Consider the following 26,153-nt stretch of genomic DNA (forward strand, 5'->3'; position numbering starts at 1 on the left):
AAAAAGTAGTCATACCCAATACGGGCGTCCATTGCTGTCCTTCTTAGAACTGTTATACTTGAAATGTTTTCATGTAAGAGCAGATTTATCAAGTTTTTACAAACAGTTGAGTCACTAAGGTATGGAAGTCAGGAAGGGCTCTTCAAGGCAAACTTATTTCTCCACTGTTTTTACAATACAAGTTGTTAAAGTACAAAAGACTGCATAGGAGGGGGAACACGGATAGGGACTAGAAAGAAAGCCTTTCATTGGGGCAGGAAGGAGTTACATTTTTCTTTTGGAATTTCAGGCACCAAGGGATTAGTAATAGTACAAACTGAGTATTTTACATGGGCACGTGCTTTAGGAATTTGCTTATGAAGTCAGAAGCAATGACAGTAATTTTAAACAATCAGTAGTTGTAACATACTCTGACACAAAACAGAAATATAAAACTTATGCTTATTACTACATAAACATGCAATAGCATCATTTATATTTCGCCCAATGGAAAGCTAGTGAGAAGGCATAGGGTGGCTCATGAATGAAGGGTACAAAGTTGCTTTGTCAACTGATCCAGCCACTATCTGATACAAAATGCTAACAGAAAGGCAAACCACCTGAGGACTACCCTATATTGCACAAGCTATGAACAGCTCCCAGAACTATTCCATTTGCCAGGTGTTTAAAACAAAACTAATAAAATAAAAAGCAAAGTCCTCCCTCACTCCCTGTCCTGATTCAGGTGATTGCTCAGGGGTGTGTATTAGCAGTTTCTCTCACTGCAAGCATTCATTTGCAACAAGGAAATTGCTTATCACTTAATATGACTGCTTTGCATTTTTATTTGTTGGGAACAGGAGCAGGGAAGTTGCAGTGATTCTGCAGAACTTACTTCTCAAGCACAGGTGGAATTACTAATTCAGGACGCATCAGTGCAAGGTTCTGCAGGGCTTGGGCAGCCTCCAGGCTTCCAGTTTTACTGAACATAGCCAGAAGAACAGGTTGAATAATGCATTCTACAAAGTCTGTAACGTCCTGATCAGTAAGTTTATGACTATCAGGCACAGGAGTTAACCAAGTCATTTTCTTGTAGCGCTCACGATGCAGTCTTCTGACAACACCACTGGGTAACCTTTGAAGTAGTTTCATCAGTTTGTTCTGTTGAACATACAAGAAATGCTATTCAATTACTGGGCAGTAGCAGAATCTGAGCTGCTAAGTGTACAATAGACAATCAGCAAGCCAGTATCTTGAAATTACACAACTGCAATAAAAGAAAACTCAGAAGAGTTCTAAAATACAATGTTCACAATTTGTCATTAAACTTCAGTTCCCAAAATATTAGCAATTATGCTGCCAGCACTACACCTTATGATTTAAAAAAATAATGAAAAATACATACAAAGGATATAGTCAAGAACAAAGATTATCTACCAGTAATTAGGCAATCTTTAAGACCATTCTCTGCACATTCATGTGTAAGCAAATATCCTATTCTAGAACAGGTCAGCTCATTTGGCATTGCTTCGACCAGCCTTGCTCTTTTAATCTGTACTTGCTACCAGTTATCACAGGGAGATTCTTACATTCTCTAGCAGAAGACTCCACTAGCTACACCATCAAAAAGTTATGCTTCATCAAACTAGATATGCATTAAAAATCTTCTTTTGCTTTGGTTAATCAAAACTAGATTTTGCTAACTTGGAGACAGTAGGTCAGTAATACAAAAACTATGTCACACAAGTAACACTGATGCTGTGTATCACCCTCCTTTAAAGTGCCAACTTCTTTTTCCTAGCTATATATGAATTGGATGTCTAGTTTTGGACTTATAAACTGCACTTGGGTTAGATGTTTGAAGAATACTCCCATTAGCTGTGGTCCTGACATCAGAATAAAAGTATGATTTGAATGACAGTACAATCATGTATCTTGAAGATTAAAGCCTCAAAATATTATACCACCAACAATCTGGCTGTCGGAGCGCATAAGTGTATCTATCTATCTATGTTTGATTTGACAGGTTTGGCTGTTGAAATTACAGCCAAAGTTATTGTCTTGACATGCAAAAAACTCACCAGCCACCGCCCATTATTTGAAGGATGGTAAAAAGAGGCAATGCTATTGAACAATCCAGACAAGTGCTTCTGCACTAGTTTACTTGGTCCACCCTGTAAAAAATAAACGACAGTTTATTACGCTGAGAAAGTTAAAATGAACAGGTAACACAGTAGTACAAGGTAGAAGAGAGTGCTCTCCCTTACCACAGCAATACCTCAAAGCATCAAATCACATCTGCAAATTCCTTCCCTTCCCCACCCTCAGCTCAGCACTAAGCAGCAAGTTCTCTCCATCTGACCTGATGAGGTTCACCCTAAAAGAGTGATTCAATGTTAAGCAGGTCCCAAGTGCGTATCCACAGAGGCACTTAGAGCTGGCTGTTCATTTCCAGAACACCACAGACAGCAGTTGTGAAGTAAACCTTGCCATCCACATTCTAAACTGACAGTGAAACAACGTACTTTAAAATAAACCTTGGGCAAAAGATAGCCTAAAAACATGCTTCTGCAGTGAGCTAAACAGAACAAACATTAATTTTAAATACATACTTGCTTAAAAGCTCTGCATTGGTTTTTGTTTCATTTTATGAAAAAGTTACTAACCATCATGGCTGTGATCCACATTACTGCATGTCCTACATCATAAGCATTTGTTAAGAATCTTGGAACAACCACTTGATTGCTTCCCACCGGAAGGTTTAAACTCCTCAAAATTCTGGTAAAAATCTGAAAAAAGATAAAAGCATTGACATAAATTAATAAATTAATTTATTAATTAAATTTATTTATTTTAAAATAAATTAATTTTCTAATCAAAAGGTATTTGGTGGTTTCATTTTTTTTGAACAACGTAACTGTCATGAACATCTTTTAAAAAATCCATAGACTGAAAGATTCAAAGGTCATATATACTATTTATCAAAAGAATATCATTAAGGGCTATTTCCACAAGAACATGGGATTAGTTATACAATCAGACAATACTTATGTAGTAAGGTATGTTGTTGCTTTGGTTTCGTTTTGAGTCAGGTGATAACAGTAACAACTTCCAAATCTGTCTGTTACAAAAGGATGGCTCAAATTTTCAAAGCTAACCTTATGTCTTCAAATGAATGCACCTAATTTGAAAAACTGGGCCACTGCAGTATAAGACCCATACAGGGAATATGAATTATTCTTAGCATAGTAACACTGAAGACTTACCTCAAAGTAAACAAAATAATTTCATAAAATGACAAATATTACCTTTGGTACATATGGATCCCAGTCTATGTACCCGATGTTGTCAGTGGCCAAGCGAGCAAAAAGATTTACTAGATGCTGAAAACAACCATAAAAGAAGGAAATATTCATTAGAATGTATTTATTATAAAGATGCACAAACCTCTCAATCTACTTTACCGATGCAAGATAAAAGCTACCCATGGCACTAAAACACTTGTAAAGGGAGATTTCACTCTACCAGAAGCTACCAATACCATATTGCCTAATGCATCTGAATTCCTACCTTCAGGAGTCCAACTCGTTACTCATCTGAGCACTTACAAAGCAGGTAATTGTGATCCAAGTTCTAGGAGAGGCAGCCTGTCAGAATATACACCCCTATCTCTTCAAATTTTCTTTAAAATATAAAGACATACTAGTAGTACTTTTACAAGTTACACTCTCCCTTTCCCCATGCTCTGTGAATTAAAACGAAAGGCAGAATGCATTCACTATCATTTTAATTCTCAAGCATTTATTGTTATAACAACTCTGAAGAACAGTTGATGAACAACAAACAAACTTATACTTGAGCTATATGTCATCAAAGACTTTAGCTTTTGCTAAGAAATATCTTTTCCCCTTTTGAGCAGCTTTGAGCTTTTTCCCCTTTTTGAACAGCTTCCAGAGACCAGAAGATTCCTGGTAGTCGCTTACAGAAAGACACCTGTACTAAGCTTCAGAATTCTTCAAACGCTACCACCATTTTATCAACTGGGCATAGCAGACTATTCATCTCTGCAGCGAAGGTTTGGAACAAACTCCAGGTGACAGAAGAGAGATTTTCCACAACACAGCTTAGGCAAAGCAAAAAATCTCATAACAGAACAGGCTCTAGTCTGGTGATTTCATCGACTTCTCTAACAGAAACCTGCTATCTACTTTCATAGCCTTTGCATAGAGGACTATTTGGACTGGTTACTGGCAAATGTCCTAAGGAACATTCTGAAGAATGAGACCCAACCAACACACATATTCAGAATCCTCTTCTATGCAAGAATGAGAGATAGGCTCTATAGAAGATAGGAGGTTTGGGAGGAGAATAAACAGGTATCCAAAACCAAACCAATTTCTGGCAAAGGAAAGGGCCCTGCTCTGTCCACTTCGGCTGTCAATGCATCATCCTGGTTCTTGATAACTTTGACCAGAAAGTGACATGCCAGATACACATTCCACCATAACTCCAAGCTGGAGCAGCTTAACAAGTGCTTATGACTGTCAATTTATCTCATGGTGCTTCCTTCCTCACCAGTAGAGCACTCTCATGTGAGCTGAATGTGGATATTGGCCCAAAATAGCATCTATATATAGACACTGAAGAAAATTCAACCAACACATCTTGAAGGACTATTCAGCTTCTGCAGGATCCATCCTACTTAAAGCACGCTTGCCTGTGCTGATGGCTGTCACATTCATAAGCTTTGGTTTATACACATCTGTGGCTTGTGAAGGTCACAGCCATTAGCTGTCAGATGGGATGACAGTATGTGACTATCTATGACGAATTAAGACACTCCATCGCCAGAAGACAGTGTCATGAGTCCAAAAGGGAACGGAAAGATGTCCTCAGGAAAGAGAGTTATCAGGACTAAACAAAAAAGGAGATGAAGTCTCACTCTCATATCCTGATTGAGAGAAAGTACATAATCCACCAACACTGCTTTTATGAGCTTGCCCAAATAGGGAAATACCTATCAGGTCTCCAAGAGCCTTGATGCTTCTGTCAGTACCTTGAAGCTATGGCAAAGCCAAAAGGAAGGGCCTTAAATAATCCTGTCTAATTCAGAGACAGGTGTTCACAGAAGAACAGTTCACCTCTCACTCAAAGACACAATAGCTTTGAAAAAAAACACAAATTCAATTCAGGACAGTCACAGCTGACACAGCCTGAAGACAAGTGTTACATTTTCTTAAATGATCTAGCTTTTTTGTTTGATACCAGGAAAAACCCACTGAAAAAACCCTTAACATGCACAAATGCAATTGATTCTGTATCTATAGCTCCCCTTCACACAGCAAGTCTAATTCCTGGCAAAGCAAGCTGAGAAAAAGCTTGCAGCATACAGAGGCTTAAACCGGATTGCATAGTCAGAACCCATATGTCTAATCATCTGCATCCAAGCCTGATGAAGTGAACAAGCCTGCCCTTAAGAAGTGGACAAGACAGCAAAGAAAACAAGAAGTGAAACCTTTGGGGAAAAAATAAAATTGTTTGGGCCTTCCGAGCAAACCATCAAAATGCAGTGGAAGAGGGAAAAAATACCAGAGATAACTTATGAAACAGTGTTCATGATTATCTGTTAGACCATTTGACAGAAACAAACCAAGCCATGATACTAAAGTACAGGCTCTCATCTTTCTGTCAGAAAGAGTAAACAGAATTGTCATTTTTTGGATAGCCATCAGAAAGATGCAGAAGTGTCTATAGACAATCTCAAATAAAACTTTGGCAGTCACCCCTGTTCAAATCTGGACAATTGACAACTGTTGGAACAAAGACTGCCTTCCTTTATTTGTGACGAAATGTAACTCAAACCAGAAAAACCTACACACAAGCCTTTTAACAAAGAAATTGCCAGAAACAGAATGTGCTACAAAGGTAGCATTCAGCGGTGTTTTGGAAATCAGCTTTCTCCAAAGACACTGAGAAGTCTTCCTTGTATATATAGGCAGGAGATTAGTGAAAGGAGCCAGATGGTCAATGAGCTTATCTTCATACTGAGTATGGAAAAAATCTGGTAATATGCCAAGTTTCACTGCAGTAAAGCCAAGGCACAGGTCAGCTGACAACAATAGTACCTACTCTGCTGGTGGTGTTGTCTCAAGGATGAGATTTTATTTCCCAAGTTTGGATCTAGTCATATGAGACACACAAAAAAGGCAGACAGGTACATGGTAGACTATTTTCCTTAAAAGATACAGCCCAATGGTATTTTTGGCCAAGAGGAGTTCAGATTCTTTACTGTATCTAAAACAAAGATGACAACTCACTGAAGTCAAGGCAAAGCATTACTACTCAAAATTAGGGACCATGAGAAATGTGTTAAGATATAAGAGATGGGACTTTACAGAATTATAATTTATAGAAATCACAATAGCACTTTCCATCATTGTAAGGATTAGCAGGCAGTCTGGAAAATGCCAGCTTTCCCAAGGCTGGAAAGAAAAGCTGCCTGAGCTAGCCATTAAACAATGTTCACCAAGCACAAGTGCAGTCTCATTTATTCAGCCAGTAATTGCTTGCTAACAATCATGAAATTATTGTCTCTGCTTTCTTGTACTAGTTAAAGCAGAATGAAAAAAATCCATTGTATCACTGTTTGACTTTGATGCCTTGCAAGCACATTGTAGGAATATTTAAATGGACTTATTCTAGTGTAGGTGAAAAGTAAATACTTACCCCTTCCCACTGGGGAAGATTTTGAACTGACACCCAAAGGCCTATAAATTCATCAAACCAAAGCCTGCAAGAGAACAGAATCAAAATAATTTTAATGTTGTGAAAGCAGCTCTCTCATTGGATATTTATCCCTCATTTCACCAGGTGGTCACAAGAACTCGCCTGCCCCTCAACAAGAACAGGGATCATCAACATGGACATGCTTGTATCACTGTCCCTGCCACAGCATCACCCCCACCCCCAACTCTGATCCCAAGTTTCAGTCTTTGCTTCTTTTACCTCTCCTCCTCTTACTCTTTTCTGACACCACCCCCCTTTCACACAAGTGTTTCACCAGGAGTTTCCTTATCTACTTCAGCTTTGCTATTTCATTACATATTGCCATCCCAACACAGGTAAACCAGATGACAATAAATCATTACTTCATTTCTATCTACCTTAAAATCTAAAATTTGTCCCTACTGACCGATTGTTACAAGCATCATTAGCATTTATTCTGAATTCATCTGAAGCCAAATATGCAAACCCTCCATACCAGTCCCTTACTTAAATTCACCTTCATAAACAATATTCACTCCCTTCCTTGAAGTTTTCACTAATCCTATAGCACAAATACACTTTTAACCTAACTAGCCTAAGTAATCTCTACATGCGCTAAACATCACTGGCTTATGTTTCAAAGTTCAATAGTTCTACCTTAAAGATGATCCAGATACTGTCCTATCCTGCAAATGTTTCTCCTTTAATTCTCAAACTCATTTCCTACAGCAGTCTTCAGACCATCTCATATTTCCACATCCTGACAGTGAATTGAAGACCTCTACCTCTCACAATCCCATACTTGTAGTAACAGCTGTACTATAGCCTACATGAAGGAATTACCAGAAGCTACCCCAAATTAAATAGAAGGTAGGACTTAAAGCTGGGCTATGGTTAATGATTTTCACTTGCCAGACCATTCCTTCAGAATTAAAGTGCATGTAATACAATTAGTTTGCTTTGTTGTATATCATGTGCTTCACTCTAGAGAAGGGAGAACTCATTAGAGAATAGGTACTAAGATTCCCCCAGGTTACTTTTACAAAAGAAGAATGTTGACAGAATTCTTGTCTTGAACTCCTTTCAAAAATGCCATTAAGAGCTACCACTCATTTTGCTGGTTGACTTCAAGTCATCCTGTAAGAGAATCACCTGCATTTGCAACAGAACACTATAGCAACAGACATTGAATTACACTTACTTGAAACCTTTCTGGTGAAGTTCAGGAGGAAGGGTAGTAGGTAGAAATAGTTCAAAGTAGGTAATAGCCTTCTGCATGGTAACATCAAATGGACACATTAAAGGCCTCCATTCATCTAGCATCTCCGCAGTGGCATCTTCTGGAAAATATCTGAAAAGAAGGAAACGATTGAACATATACAGACTTGGCTTTAAATTCTGTGTCTCTTTTAAACATATTTAAAACTACTAATTTGTCATAAATCTTAGTTTTACAGTAAGACCATGTACAGGAGCAATAGACAGGTAGTCCTCAACTCCACTTAACCTTCACAAAACAGAGTTAAGATCAAGGACATCATGGTGCCTCATTTTAAGACCACAAATGTAAGAAGATTCTTGTCTTGTTGAACCACAAAAGATTCTGTACAACGCAAAACCATTTCAATGTAAAGGTTGGTCAAAATCAAACATCTACTGTTCACATTCAATGCAATGTAAAAAAAGATTACTTAAGGCATAAGGAACATTTATTGGAGCATTACAAGAATGCTGGTTATTTAATTTCTTTTAAAAGAAACTAAATATCCATGCAATGCAATATTTAAAATGCATACCAGATACAACTGTTTATACAACATAATTATTGCAGTTGATATGGGGCCAATTGTAAGTAGTGTCCCAACCTTAAGTCAGAATTTTCAAGAGACAAATATCACATTTTCATTTTTAAAACACTCTGCTTCAGTGACTTTTGTATTCAGAACAGATACCAGAAAAATCAACACTGAAAACTAAGGGGGTTTATTTAGCCACAAACCCATATATATTTGGGAGAATATAGGTTGTAAGGTTGTTTTATCCTTATGTTCCTCATACTAAATATATGTGTTTAGAACAGCATCTCCTATAGGAACGCTCAATGGAGTAACATCAGTACGTGAAACAGCTGCTCCCATGAAAGCAGATAACTACAAATGGCCATATGAACGGTAAAAAAAAGAGAACAAGTCTCTTCTCTGCATCCTTGCAGTATCTAAGCTGCTAAAAAAGTCAATTAATGCAGAGAGCAAAACTGGTTCAGGCACACACATTCCCAGTGAACATAACAGCACAAACGAGCAAAAGCAATGGTGGCCTTATCTAATGATACCCTGGCTTAACTATTAACAGATTTTCAACCAAGGCTGTTAAAAAAAACAACACACACCCCCCCCCCCAAAAACAAAAAAAAACCCACACCAAACAACCTTACACTTAGTTTAAATATTATAACAGAGAATATGCCTGTCATTGTTTTCATTTTAAGCAACCTATGAACCTGAGGTATTGATCATTCATAACGCAGTAAAAGAGAAAAGTCTCTACCCTCCACCCCAAACTCCTTAAATGAGTTGGGACAACATCAGCCAAGGAATGACTAGTAGGGTGGGTTTTGTTGGGGTTTTTTTGTTTGTTTGTTTGTTTTAAACACTTTTCTTCCCCCTCTTAAAGTAATATTAAAGATACAGGCTTAAAAAACCCAAAACAAAACAACAAACACTTACGGTCTGCAGCTCTTCACAAGTGTTTTCAGAACACTTTCTACAGAACTGAAACAAGAAAGGAAAAATTATGGATAGTATATTACCAAATTTCAATGACAGCATAAAATAAACAGCCGTTTGCTGATTCTTCCCTGAAGAGCTTAAGATAATGTTGATGCAATTAGATGTCTTCTGTGAACATGCAGTTGCTAATTGCCTTCTACACAGACCTAATCATAACGATTAAAATTGCTCTGCTGAACTCCTGGTTCTACTTTTCATACACTACTCTAGCATTTACTGCATTTAAGTGAAGAGTAGAATTATTATTATTTCTTGTAAGTAATACCCTGCATTTTATCCATGAACAACCAGCAAAGCAAGGTAACTTCTTGGGGAAGTTGAAAACACAAACAGAAAAAATGGTTTTATGGACTTCATAAATATTTGTAAGACACATAAAGGCAACAGGCTTCAGAAAGTTGTTATTATTAGACTCCAAATACCATATCTGTCCTTTTCGATCTGGTTTTGGTTTTTGTCCAGTGGTTCTAAGAAAGAGAAGTGACCTATCTGCAAATCAATGGTTATTTCATTAGCTTCCCTCACAATTAACAGCTGATTTTAAAAGTGTTTTTATCCATAGCAAGAAAACTTATTTGAGAAATCATTTTAACACGAATTGTCACAGGATGCCATCAAATCACCTAAAAACAACTAAACCTCAGAATAAACTCAAAGAATAAAAGGAAGGGGGAGGAGAGAAAGATATCGATCAATGGAACCATAAAGGTAGTAAACTGTCATGTTTTCAAATCTTCTGTTTATTACAAGACGAGCTCAAGACTAAATTGCACTTCTACCAAAAAAACATTCCCTGAATGAAAAAAAAAAAAGTTCTGGCACAAGAACTTCCTACAGCTTTTAGACATACTTTCTGTACTCTTAATAGAAAAATTGCATCCTTTAGTTCATCATCAAAATCTAACATACAGAAATGCTATTTTCATCAGAAAAAGATGACACAAATGTATCACCTTTAGAATTTTACCAAAGATCAGTTTAGGTCAATTGAGACACACAAATACTGAGCATGCACATACACTCTCTCTAGTCCTACACAAAATAAACTGATCCCATACAAGCCAGGAGAAATATAAAACGGATAAACCACTACTTCCCTTCAACACCTCAACATTCACCACAAGCCAACAAAAGCCCACCCAGCCCTCATAACAGTATTTCAGTTCAAGCAGCACTCTAGAAGATGCAAAATTCTGTGCACTTTATGCCACAGTGACAAAGTGAATCCATGACCTCTCCCAGAATGAAAATTTTGACCTCACTGACAGCTTCTAAAATTTGAAGACGAATGGCCAACCATTCATTAAACAAAACCAATACCAAACTCTGCAAGAAGCTCTAAAAGATTCTGGATTAAAGTGAATACTGTTCTTGAAAGAGTTAACAAGTAGATAACAGTTTTTCCAAGAGTAGATAAATAAAGCATGAACCAGCAACTTTCCTTAAGAGCATTAAAGATTAACATGAAAAATGTTTGTGTGACAAAAAAAAAGCTACCCCCATACTATCACACTCCGCTAAAGTGAGCTATTGCTAAAGAGAACCTGAAGGACAGAGGAATTTTAAGAAACACAGATGCCAGATATCAACAAGTCTTTCAAATTCACAAGTTTTCAGTCAGATCTCAGCGTTTGTTAGTAGAAAAGAGCAAAGCAGAAAGACTGGAAGGGATGTCCCCTTCTGATCACAATCTTAGAATGGAAGCTAGAAACAAAAAAACAGCAGCAGACAATTTTGTACATACAGAAACTTCCATCTAAGACACAGTTAAAACTACAGACTAATTACAGAAGACATCTTGTAAGATTCCCATTTGATGACTACTAGTTAGAAAAGGACAGGACAACACACCTGGGGAGAACAAGAGACTGCTGGTTACTGTTTTCATTGTCACTTTGAACCAACTCAAACTTCTTAGCAGTGGCTTCTGTTCCACTTTTGGTTAGACTTTCTGCATACCTGTTACTGCGGAATTGCTGAAAAATATCTACAGCTATCACACTCGCAAATTTTCATATGCTACTCTATCACTAAACCTAGCCATGGATTAATAGAGCACAACAGCAAACAACTATATACATAAACCACGCCAGACTGGATTAGCCTACTGCAGTTTGTACTCCTGTCCTTGCTCAGGTATTTAATGCTGACCATCCGGATAAGGTTTTTAAAACCTTTGTCACAGAGAGATAATGAAGCCACTTACACTGGAAGGTATCTCCTATTAATTACTGAAACAACAGTGTATTTAAGGAGATGAGGAAAATTTCTCATCCCATTCAGTTTTCTTTGCTTTTAGTTCCTCCTTATTACCTGAGGCATTATTAGCTTATTATTATGTCTTGTCACATGAATATATTAAAAAACACCCAACAACATTATTAACCCCTATCACTAGTCATCATTTTGGCACTACGTGATTATTTTCTTCTTTTGGAAAGGACATGACCATATTAATTTGTTAATCAGGTTTTTTTCGCCTGCGTTTTCAAAGAGAAACATGTTTCAGTTAAAACAACAAACTTATAAACTGACACTGTTGACTCTTACATTATCAAAAAGCAGTGAAATCACAATTTTCAGTTTTACAGGACAGATTCAGGCCTTAAGTGAAATTCTAGCCCTGCAGTAGACACTAGATTACAAGAGCTTAAAATAAGACAATGAAAAGAGCAACCAGCTACAGTTTCACAAATTATTTTACTGAATTTCTAACTTTGGTGAGCCAAATATTGATCTCTCATTGGATTAGTACAATTAAAAATTTCCTCCTAAAAAAACCCAAACAAAGCAAAAACCACTGCAATTCCACTTCTACTTATACCAGTTTTCTGAATTTATATATACACCAAAACTCCTGATACATTTTTCACTGCAAAAATTCACAATAAACTGTTCCAATACAGAAACTTTGTTTCACACTTCACAGCTACAAGGTTGTTGCTGGGTGTATTTTCCAGAACCTATTACCTCACTGCTAAAGCACTTTCCATGATTTCATTGTTTTTAATAGTAAGGTACACTCACTTGGTAACATGCACTCCTACACCAATACTGATTTTGCCCATACTAAGACACAGCAATTATTCAAATGTAAAATCTACCTTTCATTTAACCCTTTAAATATATATATTCTGGTTAAATTAGTTAGCATGTAGCCACTTTATCAGCCACTTCACACACGCTATCTTGTTCCCCAATTAGAAAGGTTTACATACAGTGCGACATTCTCAAACAGTGGTGTAATGTTAACACTGGTTTTCCAATACAATTATTTATGCAGAAAATTACACCTGTGTGACAAGTGCTACAATCTAACAGAACATGCAGAAGATTACACATCGGCCAGAGCTGAACAAAACAAAAAGTCATTCTTACCACCTATGTAATACATTAAGCACAAATGTTTTAGGTGAAGACAAGCCTGGTCGATATGAACTGAATGTAAAAAAAAAAAAAAAAAAAAAATTAAAACAGTAGTTAAATTAACAGCTATAAATCAACTCAGCTTTTAAAAATATCTCGACTTCCACCAAAAAGACACCCCTCAAAATTGCTGTTAAAAAAAAAAAGAAAAAACACCGTATGAGAACAAATCGCACTGCATATTAAGATGGAGCATCTGATATCTAATACAGTTAATAAAAGCTAAACACTTCAGACAGACCATCACAATCGATATCTTCCTCCCAGCTTAACCTCCTCTTCCCTCTTGGAAAAGTCCCTCCCCACTACACAAGTTTCTCACACAATAAATGAAAAGTGACTAGACAACAGCCCCACAGAGCAAAGTATACAGTTGCAGCAGGTGCTGGCATATGCATAAACCAAGTAAAAAAGGCTCCGCTCTTTTGGATTTTCACTCACAAGTATTATCTACAATTAGCAAAATAATGCAATTTAGCAAAATTATTTTTCCACCTACATAGCCATGACAGAAATTCAGCAGGAAACACTGTGTAACAAGTTACAAGGCTACATATGTTTTCTGTTCATGACACTTATCAGCAATAGGATCTTCCACTCAGTAAAAGGAATCAGTGGTAGTACTTCAGTATCCCTGGACAGAATTTTTTTGTTTTTTAATAAAGCCAATTAAGTATTTTCACCTGCAATTCTTTATGTTTGTTTCAATTGAAACTTCACATAAACATAATGTGTTATCCATGTAATACCTTTCATAATCTGTAATTTATAAAGCAGGACCTTCTCTAATTGGAATTACCAGGAAAATGGGAATTTTGCGAATTTGACAGATGGGGAGGGATTGGCAGCGCAGAGAAAGCAAAGAAAACAAGTTTTCATTTTTAAAATCAGTAGAACATTTCTAAAATTCTTAACTGGGAAAAAAATTGATTTGCCCATATCATATCATCACTTAGAAAATATATATACAGACACATATATGTATTTCCTGTAGAGGGCATGTCACTTTTCGTTGTATGCATACAGATCTGCACCTACATTACAGATACTGAGAATGCTTACAGTACATAAATTTTAGAACAGTACCATTTTTATTTTCCCAAACCCTTATTGGGTTATATAACTGAACAGCAGACATTTGACCTGAATATCGTTTAAAATTTAACATTATATCTGCTAACCTGTGGGCTATCATCCTAAAATAAGTTGATGAAGACCCCTGTTCCTGCATATTTGGAAATGAACTCAATCACATTCATAAAGAGAGGAACACCATAACAAACACAATTCATTGACAGAAGGGTATACATGACTTAGTACAGTCTTGCATGCAATTACTGAAATATAATTCATGAAAATATAAGCAAAATATTTACTGTGTATCAAATTCCAGATATTAAAGCAAATTACAAAGTACTTGCCAGCATTACACGTACTTATAGTCTATCAAATGTTTGAAAATGCAAACTTACTTGGGAAACCAATTTAATCCAAGATGTTCTGTTTTGGAGTATAATATCCTTTCCAGCATTTCATAAAGTGGTCTCCATGGTAACTCTAAATCATCCCTGGAAAGCAGTTCTTTTTTCCTAATAGAAAAGAAATAAAAACCAAAAAAAAACAATGAGCACATTAAGATTAAACATTCACATTGACACACAGCACACCAGAATACCCCAGATCACTGCTCTGAATTATGCTTATCATCAGCATTTGGCACAAACCGCAGGAAGGTCAGGCAAGAAAAAAGCTAGCTGCTTGCAGCAGTTCTGCACAAACAGAAGCTGTCAAGATCTTCAGGAAAAGCCTAAGTGAAATAAACATTATCAAATTATGAGACAGTCTTCATCTTCTCCCTGTCGGAGATTCAAGCTTAACACTTGGCTCTCTGAGATGTTTTCTTTTCCTAATAGGAGGAAAAACCCTGACGTTCTTTCACTTTCAATACCAATTCTAAAGCTCTGGAAGGGGCAAGGTGTTTGCGTAACGAGAACTCTTTAACCAACATCAACTGTAGAGGGGAGATTAAGTGAACTAACATGTAATAGGACATATTATTACATTAAAGTATCTAACAACATTAAGCAAGTGAAGTGATCAACTACTTAGAGATGAAAGTTTCAGTAGTCAGCAGAAATCTGTACGTACTTTAACAGGTTTATCAACAGGCGTGCAAATCCTTGCATCATGCTGATCTCCAGTTTTGGAATTGTTACCAGCTCATACAACAATTTGATAAAAAGCACATGATCTTCTCTGCTAAATTTTCTCCCATATAATCGGATGTATCTACAAACAAAACACAGGATGAATCAGCAAAATTTTTAACACATTTCCATTTTGTCTGAGACCCAAGCCAGACTCTGGCTTGCTGTTTAATGAAACAAAACTAAAACCTGGTTCACAAGTCCAACAAATAAGAACCTGAAGACATATAGCAAAGGAAGACTGACAACTGAAACTAACTACAGAAAGAAAAAGAATGACCGAATAAAATTTACAGTCTTCTAAGATTCTACAAATACCGTAACTTCATGCTCACACCAGATACCACAAAACCAGGGATCATATTCTTTCACCTCAACTTAAAATGTACTAGCTATAAAATTTAGTATTTCCATATCCCCATGTATTTATCTCTCTCAAAAATATCCAAAACCACAACTGTCACAAGCAGCCTTATTATACTCTATCCTTTGCAGCTAGGACACTTTAAGAAGGAACCAGGACACAATTCAGAAGCCAACGCCCCCCCCCCCCCCCCCCCCCAAAAAAAAAACCCAAAACCCAAACCAAACCAAGTATCATTAAAGTCCAAATCTGATAGCTTCCGTAAGGCTGAACAACTGATTTAGCCACTGAGCTTTGCTGGTGGTGTGTCCCACTTCTATCCCTTTTATTTACAATCTTAAGAAAGTATAGATCCATTAGGACTAACTCTGGAAGAAGTGCTTGCTATTTCCAAGTTTAGATCGAATACAGGAATACATTTAAAGTTTCAAACGGTAATTTGCACCAGCAAAAACTATATAAGGTTCTAGTGCAGCATTTTACATGTCGCACAACTATAAATTACTGCTCACCTGGGAAGTACACTTTCCTTGTTATTACTGCTCCAACTATTCTTAAAGATTCATAAAAAAACCTTACTAACATGCTCTCCTCCAAGTAGCAGACAAAGCATACAAGATATGAAACCCTATAAAACAATTTTTTGAAAAGCCTATTTGTTGTTTTTGTTTAAGATTTAGTAGAGGTTGGATTGATTTGTTGCTAAATATAAACCAGCGGAGCATCAAGGCTTTTTCTGGTAATGAGACAAATGTCAGATCTTGCACTGCTTATCTGGTATGCAGGGCAGCACACATTGCAGAATCTTACACTGGAACCGCCACGTGAAAAGATTAGGAAGGAAACATCTCTGAAGAACTCCTACTTGAAAGAAATAGAGGCTAGGTAATTTTAAAGGGGCAAACATTAGCAGCTACTGATCTAACAATCAAAACAAACTGTCCTAATTCCTGAATTTGGTTTCTGAAATTCTGCAACATTGAGGAGTTTAGTTTAATATTATATCTGGTTTAGTTTCAAATGTTTCATGCTCCTCTGCAAGCTTTTATTCCTTGCAGAACTGCCAGTGGGAGAACTGACTCCTTGAGAACTAAAATTCAGATCCCTTAATAAAGCAAGCTTACACAAAGCACACTTCACACAGTGACACAGAGCACGGGATTTGGACTCAACTGCTTGAGTACTTTTTTTCCTACTTCTCTACATCCCTGTTCCTCAATTTAAAACAAAATTATCTCTTTCAGGATCACTCATAGCTAGTAATCTTACCAGAAGGAGTTAGTTTCCTTAAATATACATATACCAAGACCCCTTGCTCTTCCCTCACAAGACTTTTTCCCAACCTTCTTCCTCCAGTTTCCTTTGAAGACACAGTGGAACAACTGCAGGACTCCGGCAAACTGATCATCAGCAGGTTTTAGAAAAAAAAAAAGAAAAAAAACAACCAACACTACAGCACTTCTTTGCACTTCCCTTTTCCTTCTGCCATTGATTTCAAGGGGAGATTTTAACATTTGATGGGCAGTATTTTCACTAATGCTTATTTCAACATGTTTTACTTATTTCAAAGACAGAAGGGAACAAACAAAATACAGGATAACCCACTCTATCACAGGAACCTAAATGATCTGGATTGGCCAGAAACACCATCTACCTATAGAATTACACCATCGACAGCTGAACACCTACACTTTTCACATGCATAAAATGGACATGAAGAAAGAATCCTCAGAAAAAAAAAAAGTGACACTTGATTTTGTAAGGGCTAACAGAAATATATAACTTAATCATACTTATTTTAATTGCAGTATTTCACCTTCTAAAAGCATACATTGCTCACATACTGCATGGGAATAACCCAATGTGAATTTCTTCATGTATGATTAAAAAAAAAAGAAATTGCAGAAGCCTGAAAAATACATTTTAACTACAAAGAAACTCTAGATTCACAAGAGATTCAGTTAATCTGTCAGTGTCGCTATATATAACTGAAAATAAAATGTTTGGCTGGTTACCTTTCTTGACATTTGCTAACAGCAGTTCTATTATACAAAATGCCATTTAATTAAGAAAGAAACAGAAGGAGTAAAGTATACAGAAACATACTGAACACAAAGATGTCACTATGCCCAAGAAGCAGAACTAGATGCCAAATTGCTCCCATATTTACAGCTTCTTTATGTAGGTGGGGAGGTAGATTTTAAAACCATCAATTATTTGCCTTAATCCAGCTGTGCATTAAGACAATGACAGAAAATAATTACTTCTAGAAAGGGGCTAATCACCTTTTCTTCAAGATTAAAATGAGCAACATCTAACAGAAGGGAACTGCAATATTGATTTTCAGAATATCCCCTCACAAACGATGAAGTATCGTCATTACTAAATAAAAGAATATAGGCAGAACTTCATGAATCCTGAAGGATGCCTAGGGGTTAATCACACAGATACACGTTCATCACATAAATGGTGGCTCATCAGGATTAAAAAAAAAAATATTAATTGGGTTATTGGGGGGGGGGGAATAATTCCAGAACTAAATTACTGCAAAACAAAAAATAAGACTTCTTGTATGAAGGCAGGTAATGCTACATTGAGATGTTTCTTGAAATCTTAATGCTGCTGCCCTTTTGATGCCTCCTTTAAGAAAACCATCAAAGGTTTTGTGAGCTCTCAGCCTCTACCAGTCAACTACAAAAAGGATAAATAAATTGTCCTTCATTGTGCTGGTCCACTGGGTCCTGATTTGGAGTTCAGCTACATGGAGAGAAAAAAAAAAAAAGGCAACAAAACCAACCCACCCACCCCAAAAAACACAATTAGGAAGTGAAAATTCTGTTCACGGCGCCATCCTTTCTGTACAGTGTACAGGGTCTCTGGAGATTACAAAAAAAAAATTAGAACCAAAAAGCCGATTCCCTATTCTAAATTAGGTATCCAACCCCTCACTCCACAATTACAATAGACCTATTTTTAGGAAATGCACTATCATATCAAGTGGACTTCCTAAATTGCCCTAGAAAGTTGGCTGCTCTGCTACAGTTAAAAATTGCCTTCACTTCTGAAGCTGAATAGAGCAGTCTCCTAAATTCCTAGCTATCTATTTTCATTTTCTAACACACAGAACAGGGTTATGATTGGTCTAAAACTCAGTTTTTGACGATATGAAAAGCAATTAATCATGCTCAACAAGACTATTTGAATAACATGTACATGTATACAGTATACACACACATCCATTATGCATCTAGATAGAAAGCTTATACCTGATAAAGATGAGAGGGAAATAGACATAAAACAAGATTTACATACAATAGGGATTACAATACTTCAGAAAAGTCCCACTAAGATATTTTCATCCCCCCCTCCCCCCCCCCGTAACTTTGTGTCCTGTCATTCTAATTCAAAACAGTTGAGCTGCGCTTTTGCCACACCTTACAGCAAGACAGTTAAATGTCATTTTGTAATAAGCCTATACCTGACAAACACATAAAATAGCATTGTCAGGAAGAGAAACTGTGTCCCTCAGCTCCAAAAACTCTACCCTTGCCTACTGAAGTAGAAAGCACAGACAGACATTTGTGGGTTTTCCAGGCTGCAGAGCCAACCACATGTACAGTAACTACTAAATGTTCACGTTATACCAGTATGCTCATTTACAGGCTATGTTCTTTAAAAAAAAAAAAAAAATCCATACACAAAGTCTATATGCAACACATGAAAGATGGAAAAATTGAAACAGCAGCCTATTTTTGACCTAAAGACCATACGGGAGTATGACGCAAGTCCATTTAAGCAAATTACTTTGATGCAACATGCTTTCCCCTCCTCCCCACCACCACACACACACTGTAGCAAGTTACACAACTGAGATTCAGTCTTCTGCTTTCACAACCGGATTAGCATTTTATAAGATACAGATTTTACTAGCCAAAGTTGGAGGAATCTTGCGGTAATGATCACAGATTTAAATGCCAATCTTTGAGGCAAGCAGTTTTACTTGCCTAAGAAGTCCCAGTAAGCCGTAAGTTACATCAGTAACTGCACTATTTCTGTCTTCACAAGAGAGAAAGTTCTCTCGCCACACTCCACACATGCATCCCAACCAAAGAACTAGTTCGCATCACTGAAAATTATGCATAAAACAATTATGCAAATCAGCTTACAGACGTTATATCTGATAAACTCCAATTTTGCTCTTTTTTGCCCCCTACCTCAGTTCATGACATCAGACAGCTGAAACAGCTACTCTTAAGGTAACTGTGCAAGTCACGTTTTCAGCTGTTGGGAGTGTAAGAAATACAAGATCTCAGGTTCAGCTGTCATCATGAAATAGCAACTGATACTCAAATTTTTAATTCACAAAAAGATTTGAGTTTCACTTTCATTCTTCACACTCTGCAGGGTTTATACATGTTGTATAAAGTTGCAAGTACCTGAGGAGGTGTAACCATACAAGTATATAATCTGCATGCAATTTTTTCCCTTTACTCATTTATATGTATGTACGTATTACAATGTTTGAATGAACATTTGTATCTGTACAAGAAACAGATTAAAGACATGTCAGCCACAGTTCTGAATTACACATGATTTCACAGAATACTGTGACAATACTGGCTTTTACGATTCAGACATTTGCAACAAAGCTAAGCAGTGATCATACCATTATGAAGATTCTGGGCATTTTTTTTCATCAAACAAATGTGCTGTTTATTATAGCTGGCCAGTAGGGAAAAAGGTAGTAAGTTGATTTGGAGATGAATCACCCACTACGGAAAGACAGCAAAATTTTTATTTTATTGTCATTATCCTATAATTTGACTTAGATACGACATCAGAACACCATATGGTTGGAAGTGTTTCATCTAGGCCTAAACTTTTATTAATGTATTTCATCCCGCAGAAGTAATTTGTCAAGTTACACTAAGAAGCAAAACATCTCTTGTGTTCAGTACACTGGCTTATTTTTAAACCAAGCCCACTGCTTCCTTCCCTGCCTACATCCAAACATATGCAGAGTCTTACTGCATAAAAGATGCTACAAAGAAATCTTGGGACTAACAGGCATCAGAGACAAGTTACAAACACACACACTAAATTCAAACTTCAAAGAGTAGGTGGAAAACCACAAATTAGAGCCTCCTGACCTTTCTGTGATTCATAAAGTAGCATAGCAACAGTTCTCAACAAGCTAAATTCACTGCCCTGAAGCCTAAACTGGTAACAGTAATTGTAATTTACAGAGTGAGTAACAGGGTGATTCTGATAAAACGCTGCACGTTTTCAAAGGACTCATGTGCCACATTCAGCCTATTTACCCAATGCCGATCTTTCTTGTAGTAAGAACTGCTACGTTTTCTTTCAACTTGATTAGTATAGGAAGTTCTACCACCGGTACAAAGGCAACAGGTACCACTGAAACCAGTATGAGCTAGGAGATGACTGGGGGGGGGGGGGGGGCAGGAAGGGAAATAGTATTGAACTGGTTCCAAACAGGTTCAAACTGTCACAAAACACAACCATGTGAGTCATTTTGCAACCATCAGTGTAATTCTATCTAAGAACATCTCTTGGCAAATATAAAGACAGATTTCAATACACACTATCAAAGGGATTTGACTGCCACATATATTAGATTCCCAATTAATATTAAAAAAATTACTTAGGTAGGGAGGAAGATTGCAAGTGAAGATCTCAAAATTGTACAAAATGCACATAATTTCATCATTTCTAGCACATAGGAAACACCATTTATGAAGGCACATGTAGCATTCAGAAAAAAAAACCATTATAAATATCCACAGAGGTAAGATTTACTGACTGAAGCTACAGGAGTCATTGTCATATGATGCCATTTCCAGTGTCAGAGTGTCCAAAAGAAAAGAGGGTTAAGTACGCTTTGTAAAATTCACAAAGAGAAACCTACATTCTACTCAGTGCTATCTGTGAAATGACCGTGTTCATCTGTATTAAAAGCGCCTTGCCAGCACACACAGCAGAGCCAACATCAGCGTAAACTACACCGTGCCACAGTATGGGCAGGCTATCAAGGCCACCAACGGTGTTTACACAGCATTAAGCCAGAATGTAATCCTGCTAGCGCTAAACTAACAACCAGCCCGTCTTGGGAAAGACTTCATGTTCCTACAGCAGAAGTTACGTGGAGACGGCGTCTCACACAACTTGCTTAAAAAGGTAAGAGGTGAAACAGGTCGCCAAGTACGCATTTGAAAAAAAAAAAAAAAGAAAAAAATCAAACAAACCAAGCAGCGATCAACCCCACAAGAGCTTGACTCGTAAAAGTCTGGAAGTTTCAGAGACCACAGGCACGCTCTCGGAGACGAAGCCACCTTTGTCCCCGTTTCCTACGTCGAAGCACCCACGGGCCTTGTGTAAGACCCGCGCTAAGGCCTCGCTACTGCCCGGGCTCCGCCGGCGGAGGCCGGCCCCCGCCGCCGGCCCGCAGTCCCGCCTTGGCTGCGCCGCCCGGGCCTCAGGCGAGCCGGGGAGAGGCGGGGGGGGGCGGGGGGGGGGGGAGAAGGCGGGCACGGGGCAGTCGGCACCCGCTCGCCTCTGACGAAGCGTCGCGGGGAGGAACCGTTATGCAGCGAGCCTGCCTTCCGCTGCGCTTCCCCGACAGCCCCACCGGCCCCGGGGCGGCCCCGCGAGGAAGGGACGAGCCCGGCGCCCCGGCTCCGCACCCTCTACAGCCCTATAGCCCGCAGGCCCCGCTCCGAGGCGCCTTAACCCCGGGCGCGCTGCCGCCGCCGCCCCGGCCCGCCCCGGCGCGGACGGAGCCGCAGCGGCCCCGGGGCAGGGGGGAAGACCCCCGCCGGGCACTCACGTCGAGAGCTTCCTGGTCCAGAAGAGCCCGCCGGGCCACAGCTCCTGGAGCTGCACGGCCCGGGCCAGGTTGTCTTTGATCTGCGCGAGGAAGCGGGCGGCCTCGGCCTCCAGGCGCTCCCCGTAGGGCAGCAGCTTGTTGTAGACGATCTCCTTCTGCGGCGGCGGCGGCGCCATGGCCGGCGCTGGGCTGCTTCGCGCCCCGCCGCCGCCCTCAGCTGCGCGCCCGGCCCCCGGCGCTCACCCAGCGGCGCGCCGTGACGACACACCGGGGAACGGCCGGGGAGCGAGGGAACGACCGCCCGCCCCGCCCCGCCCCGCTCACTTCCGGCGCGGCGGCGGAAGGCGGGGGCTGAGGGCAGCGCGCAGGGGCGGCAGTCCTCCGGTCCCCCCCCCCCCCCATCTCCACACAAACGAGGCGTTTTCCCGAGGAGAAGGCCCGCGGGGCCGGGCTCAGGGGAGGCGGGTGCGTGAGGGGGGCTCGCTCCCGGTGCCCCCCGGTTCTGCGGCGGAGGGGAGCCGGGGCAGCCCCTGGCAGACTCGGGGAGAGGGCGGGTGGGTTTGGACACCTGGGTGAGGAGAGCGATGTGGCGGCAAGGCCGTAACGCCTGCTCGAGTTCAGAGTTCGCTTTCTGCGGCTTTGCGGTTTATTAAAAAGCCCTTTTCGTACCGCTGCCGCCGGCCGAACGCATAACTCGGCATAAAAACGTTCACCTTCCAGCTGTTCTTCGCTTCGGAAGAGACTCGAACGTTGGTCTTCACCCCCAAAATTTACTGTAATGTGAAGCGGGGATGGAGTTCATGAGGGAGATAACTGGCCACGCAGTGTGACAGCAGATTGTGTTGGCTGTTTAAGAGGCTTATTTGAAATAATAACGCTAGTCAGTAAAGCAGAGCTCAGTGGTGCCTGGTCCTGCCATTGGCCTGCGGGCGTAGGATAAAGCTTGTGATGGATATGTGATAACAGCACTAGCAGTACTGATAGCTGTTATCTCCAGCTGTCTCCTAAATATAATTGTTAATTGAATTTCCCCTCAAGAATCACATCCTGACCATACAACAGCTGCAAACTGATTAGATTTAAAGCTATCCACAAGGGCAAATCCTGTTTTCTCATCTTTATGCTCAAACTAGCTCTGCTTAAAATTAAAAAAAAAAAAGATGGCTAACTAAATGCTGAAACACATTACGAAAAGGAGAAATGCCACAGAAAGCCTAAGTATGATAAGCAAAGGCTGTAATGCTCAGATATTGGCATTTTCCTGAAAAGCACATTTATACCATCTCGTTATATGCCTTTTGTATCAGGTATTATTTTTATTTCCAGTCCACTGCAACAGGAAACAATCCTGAGTGTTACATTCACCTACACCTGCGTGAGCACAGTCACGCTACTTTGATTTACAGTCACCAAAAAAATAATCAGCACAAATGCTGTAGGTTTCTTCTGACAAAGAGTACTAATAAATCAGCATTTTATAAATAAAGTTTCTCCAGGTGCCCAAAGGAGGCCTGATGCTGCTTTTTCTTGTATTTTTTCAGTATCTTGGGAAAGTTCAAGTCTATCATCACATTAAGTGCACCAAATAGCTCCTTTTCCTAAAGCTTCAGTGACAGTAATTGTTCTGTGTTATAGGATGAGATTAGGACAAAACAGATACTTTGCTAATTTGCCTTGATTGAAGTGCTACAAAGGCCGAGCCTTTTCAAGCAGGTATCCAAAAAACATAGTTCTATATTTTCTCACCTTCCTAGACCTATACTTTTAAGAAAGGAAGTATAATGATTTTGTTTAGTGTTCAATACCTTTGAAATACCCTTCCATTCCTAGAAGATTTTGTATCACATAATGTTGTAGATTATATGTATCACCTTTTACGTTATTACAAAATAGCTGGACTTCACTATAACTTTTACTGTGATTTGGAGGGTATTTGTTGACATCTTTCACAGTGGCTTTACAATTACATTCTATTGCCTCATATCTACATTATGCAAAACAATTTATACATGAATTTCTGTCCTTTCTGGCCTGAATTAAAAACAAAACTTGATTACGGTCAAATTTCTATGAGGACAAAGTACATCTTGTTTAAGTGTTTTGTGGGTGAAAACAGGAACAAGCAAAAGGTGTAGCTAAACCCTATGAAATGAATAGTTTCAGATAAGGATAAATTGGGTAACTGGCCCAGAAGCTGTAAAAAAAACCCCAAACCCATGTTTAAGGATGAAGTGAAAATATATGTGCCTTGAAACTGAAAAGTATAAAATTACTTATTTTCTATCATTTATGGTCAATTCTTCTTTCCTACTTAATTGCAATAGTGGTTGGTCCAAACAGCCGTTTCCAGTGTAGGGAAGTGTTTATTAAATGTGAAGCATGCAGAGTTTGTTTGGACTTGGAGAAAAAAAAAAATCCAAATTATAGTCCAATTTTCTGAAATTGAAGTTGGCAGATACATAAGGATCTTCAAAGCTGCATTCTGTTGCTTCACAGCTACATTATCAAAAAAATACTCCTGCAGTTTCTGCCCTTTCCAACCTGACTTAAAACTGAAGCTTGTTTTTTCACACGTTTCTAAGTATTTTGCAATGTTTATTCATATAAACACCTCTGACCTCAGGGAGCCCATTTTATCTGAACCAGCAAGCCTCCTCATCTGTGACCGTTGTACCTCAGACACACCAATGCCTTCCACCAGAATTAAACACTTACCTTTCAGGGAAAAACGTGCCAAGTATGCCGTCAGCCCCTTGGATAGTCATCGTACTAATGTGACCTCGTCGTTCACAGAAATATGACTCCTGTTTTCAGAATCTGAAACAAGGAAAAAGGAGATTCTGAGTCCATTCGCAATTACAACAGTAAGCATATATATAGCACTTGCATTTTCAAAGTAATTTCTGCACATTGAATAATTTACTAATTACTAAAATAATAATTTACTAATTATTAAAAATTTACTAATTATTAAAAAACTAATCCTTTCCCCCCAGTATGCTGGCATTCTGCTATTTAAAAGGAAAAAAATGATGCATTTTGCCCAGTGAGTCAAAAATAAATTTGTTCTTCAAGTTTGCAATATGTTTTGGCTGCAGCAGTGTGTAAAAGCACATTTGGTTCCCAAGTCATATGATGAAGGACTAGCTTTCATAACAAGGAACCCGTCTGTGCTACTTGCATCAACAGCTTTTTCCTCTTTTATTAAGTAGGAGGAATATGAATTGAGAGCAACCCAAATATGGCTGCCACCTGTTGTTTTTGGCATTAAATCTTGAGAATTGATGAATCCAAGTGTTGTAGTTGTGAAAAAAATACAATCTTTCCATTCATGAGAAATTTCAATGGTTAACAGTGGCTTAAGCCACGCTGCACATTGTTCACACATTCCCTTGTTGGACGGCTTGCTGCCTTAGGTCAACTAACACCAGCACTGTCATCAGTATTTAGGAAACTTGCCACTCAACCTTAACTGTGGCTTCTACTATCTTGGCTCTCAAGCAACTACTTTTCTTATATAGACATTTGGCTTAGTGACCCATCTGTCCTTTCCGACCTAAGTCGAATAATTTTTTGAGTGACAAACTCCTATATATTTTACAATTTGGAAAAGAGCACCCAACCCAACAGGATCTTCATATTACCCGATCACACCCGTCCTGGTCTGTGACTGCCCCATAACTCAAAGAGCCCCATTACAAAAATAAAGAGGAATAGTTTGCTTTTTGATGTTGTCAGTGATGAGGATCCTCAGACTTTCTCTCACTCTTGTTTCT

At 38.8% G+C, this 26,153-nt stretch overlaps 1 protein-coding gene across 3 annotated transcripts in view; it reads right to left on the reverse strand.

The window, feature by feature from the left end:
* The window catches only part of PSME4 (proteasome activator subunit 4), a 71,996-nt gene extending 46,788 nt beyond the window's left edge, over window positions 1–25,208 (reverse strand). Inside the window, exons 1-11 of one of the 3 annotated variants that reach the window (XM_075035341.1) lie at window positions 25,093–25,208; window positions 15,108–15,248; window positions 14,432–14,548; window positions 12,912–12,971; window positions 9,471–9,515; window positions 7,946–8,095; window positions 6,706–6,769; window positions 3,288–3,362; window positions 2,646–2,768; window positions 2,061–2,153; window positions 875–1,140 (exon numbers count right to left, since the gene is read on the reverse strand). In XM_075035341.1, the coding sequence (XP_074891442.1) occupies window positions 875–1,140; window positions 2,061–2,153; window positions 2,646–2,768; window positions 3,288–3,362; window positions 6,706–6,769; window positions 7,946–8,095; window positions 9,471–9,515; window positions 12,912–12,971; window positions 14,432–14,548; window positions 15,108–15,248; window positions 25,093–25,142 (1,184 nt within the window). In that variant the 5' untranslated portion in view covers window positions 25,143–25,208. Of the gene's footprint in view, window positions 1–874; window positions 1,141–2,060; window positions 2,154–2,645; window positions 2,769–3,287; window positions 3,363–6,705; window positions 6,770–7,945; window positions 8,096–9,470; window positions 9,516–12,911; window positions 12,972–14,431; window positions 14,549–15,107; window positions 15,249–22,377; window positions 22,663–25,092 lie in introns of those variants that run through there. The other 2 variants (XM_075035339.1, XM_075035340.1) reach the window with 2 other exon arrangements.
* Window positions 25,209–26,153: the final 945 nt, after the last annotated feature.

The sequence above is a fragment of the Buteo buteo genome, chromosome 9 (assembly GCF_964188355.1).
Source record: "Buteo buteo chromosome 9, bButBut1.hap1.1, whole genome shotgun sequence".
NCBI lineage: Eukaryota > Metazoa > Chordata > Aves > Accipitriformes > Accipitridae > Buteo > Buteo buteo.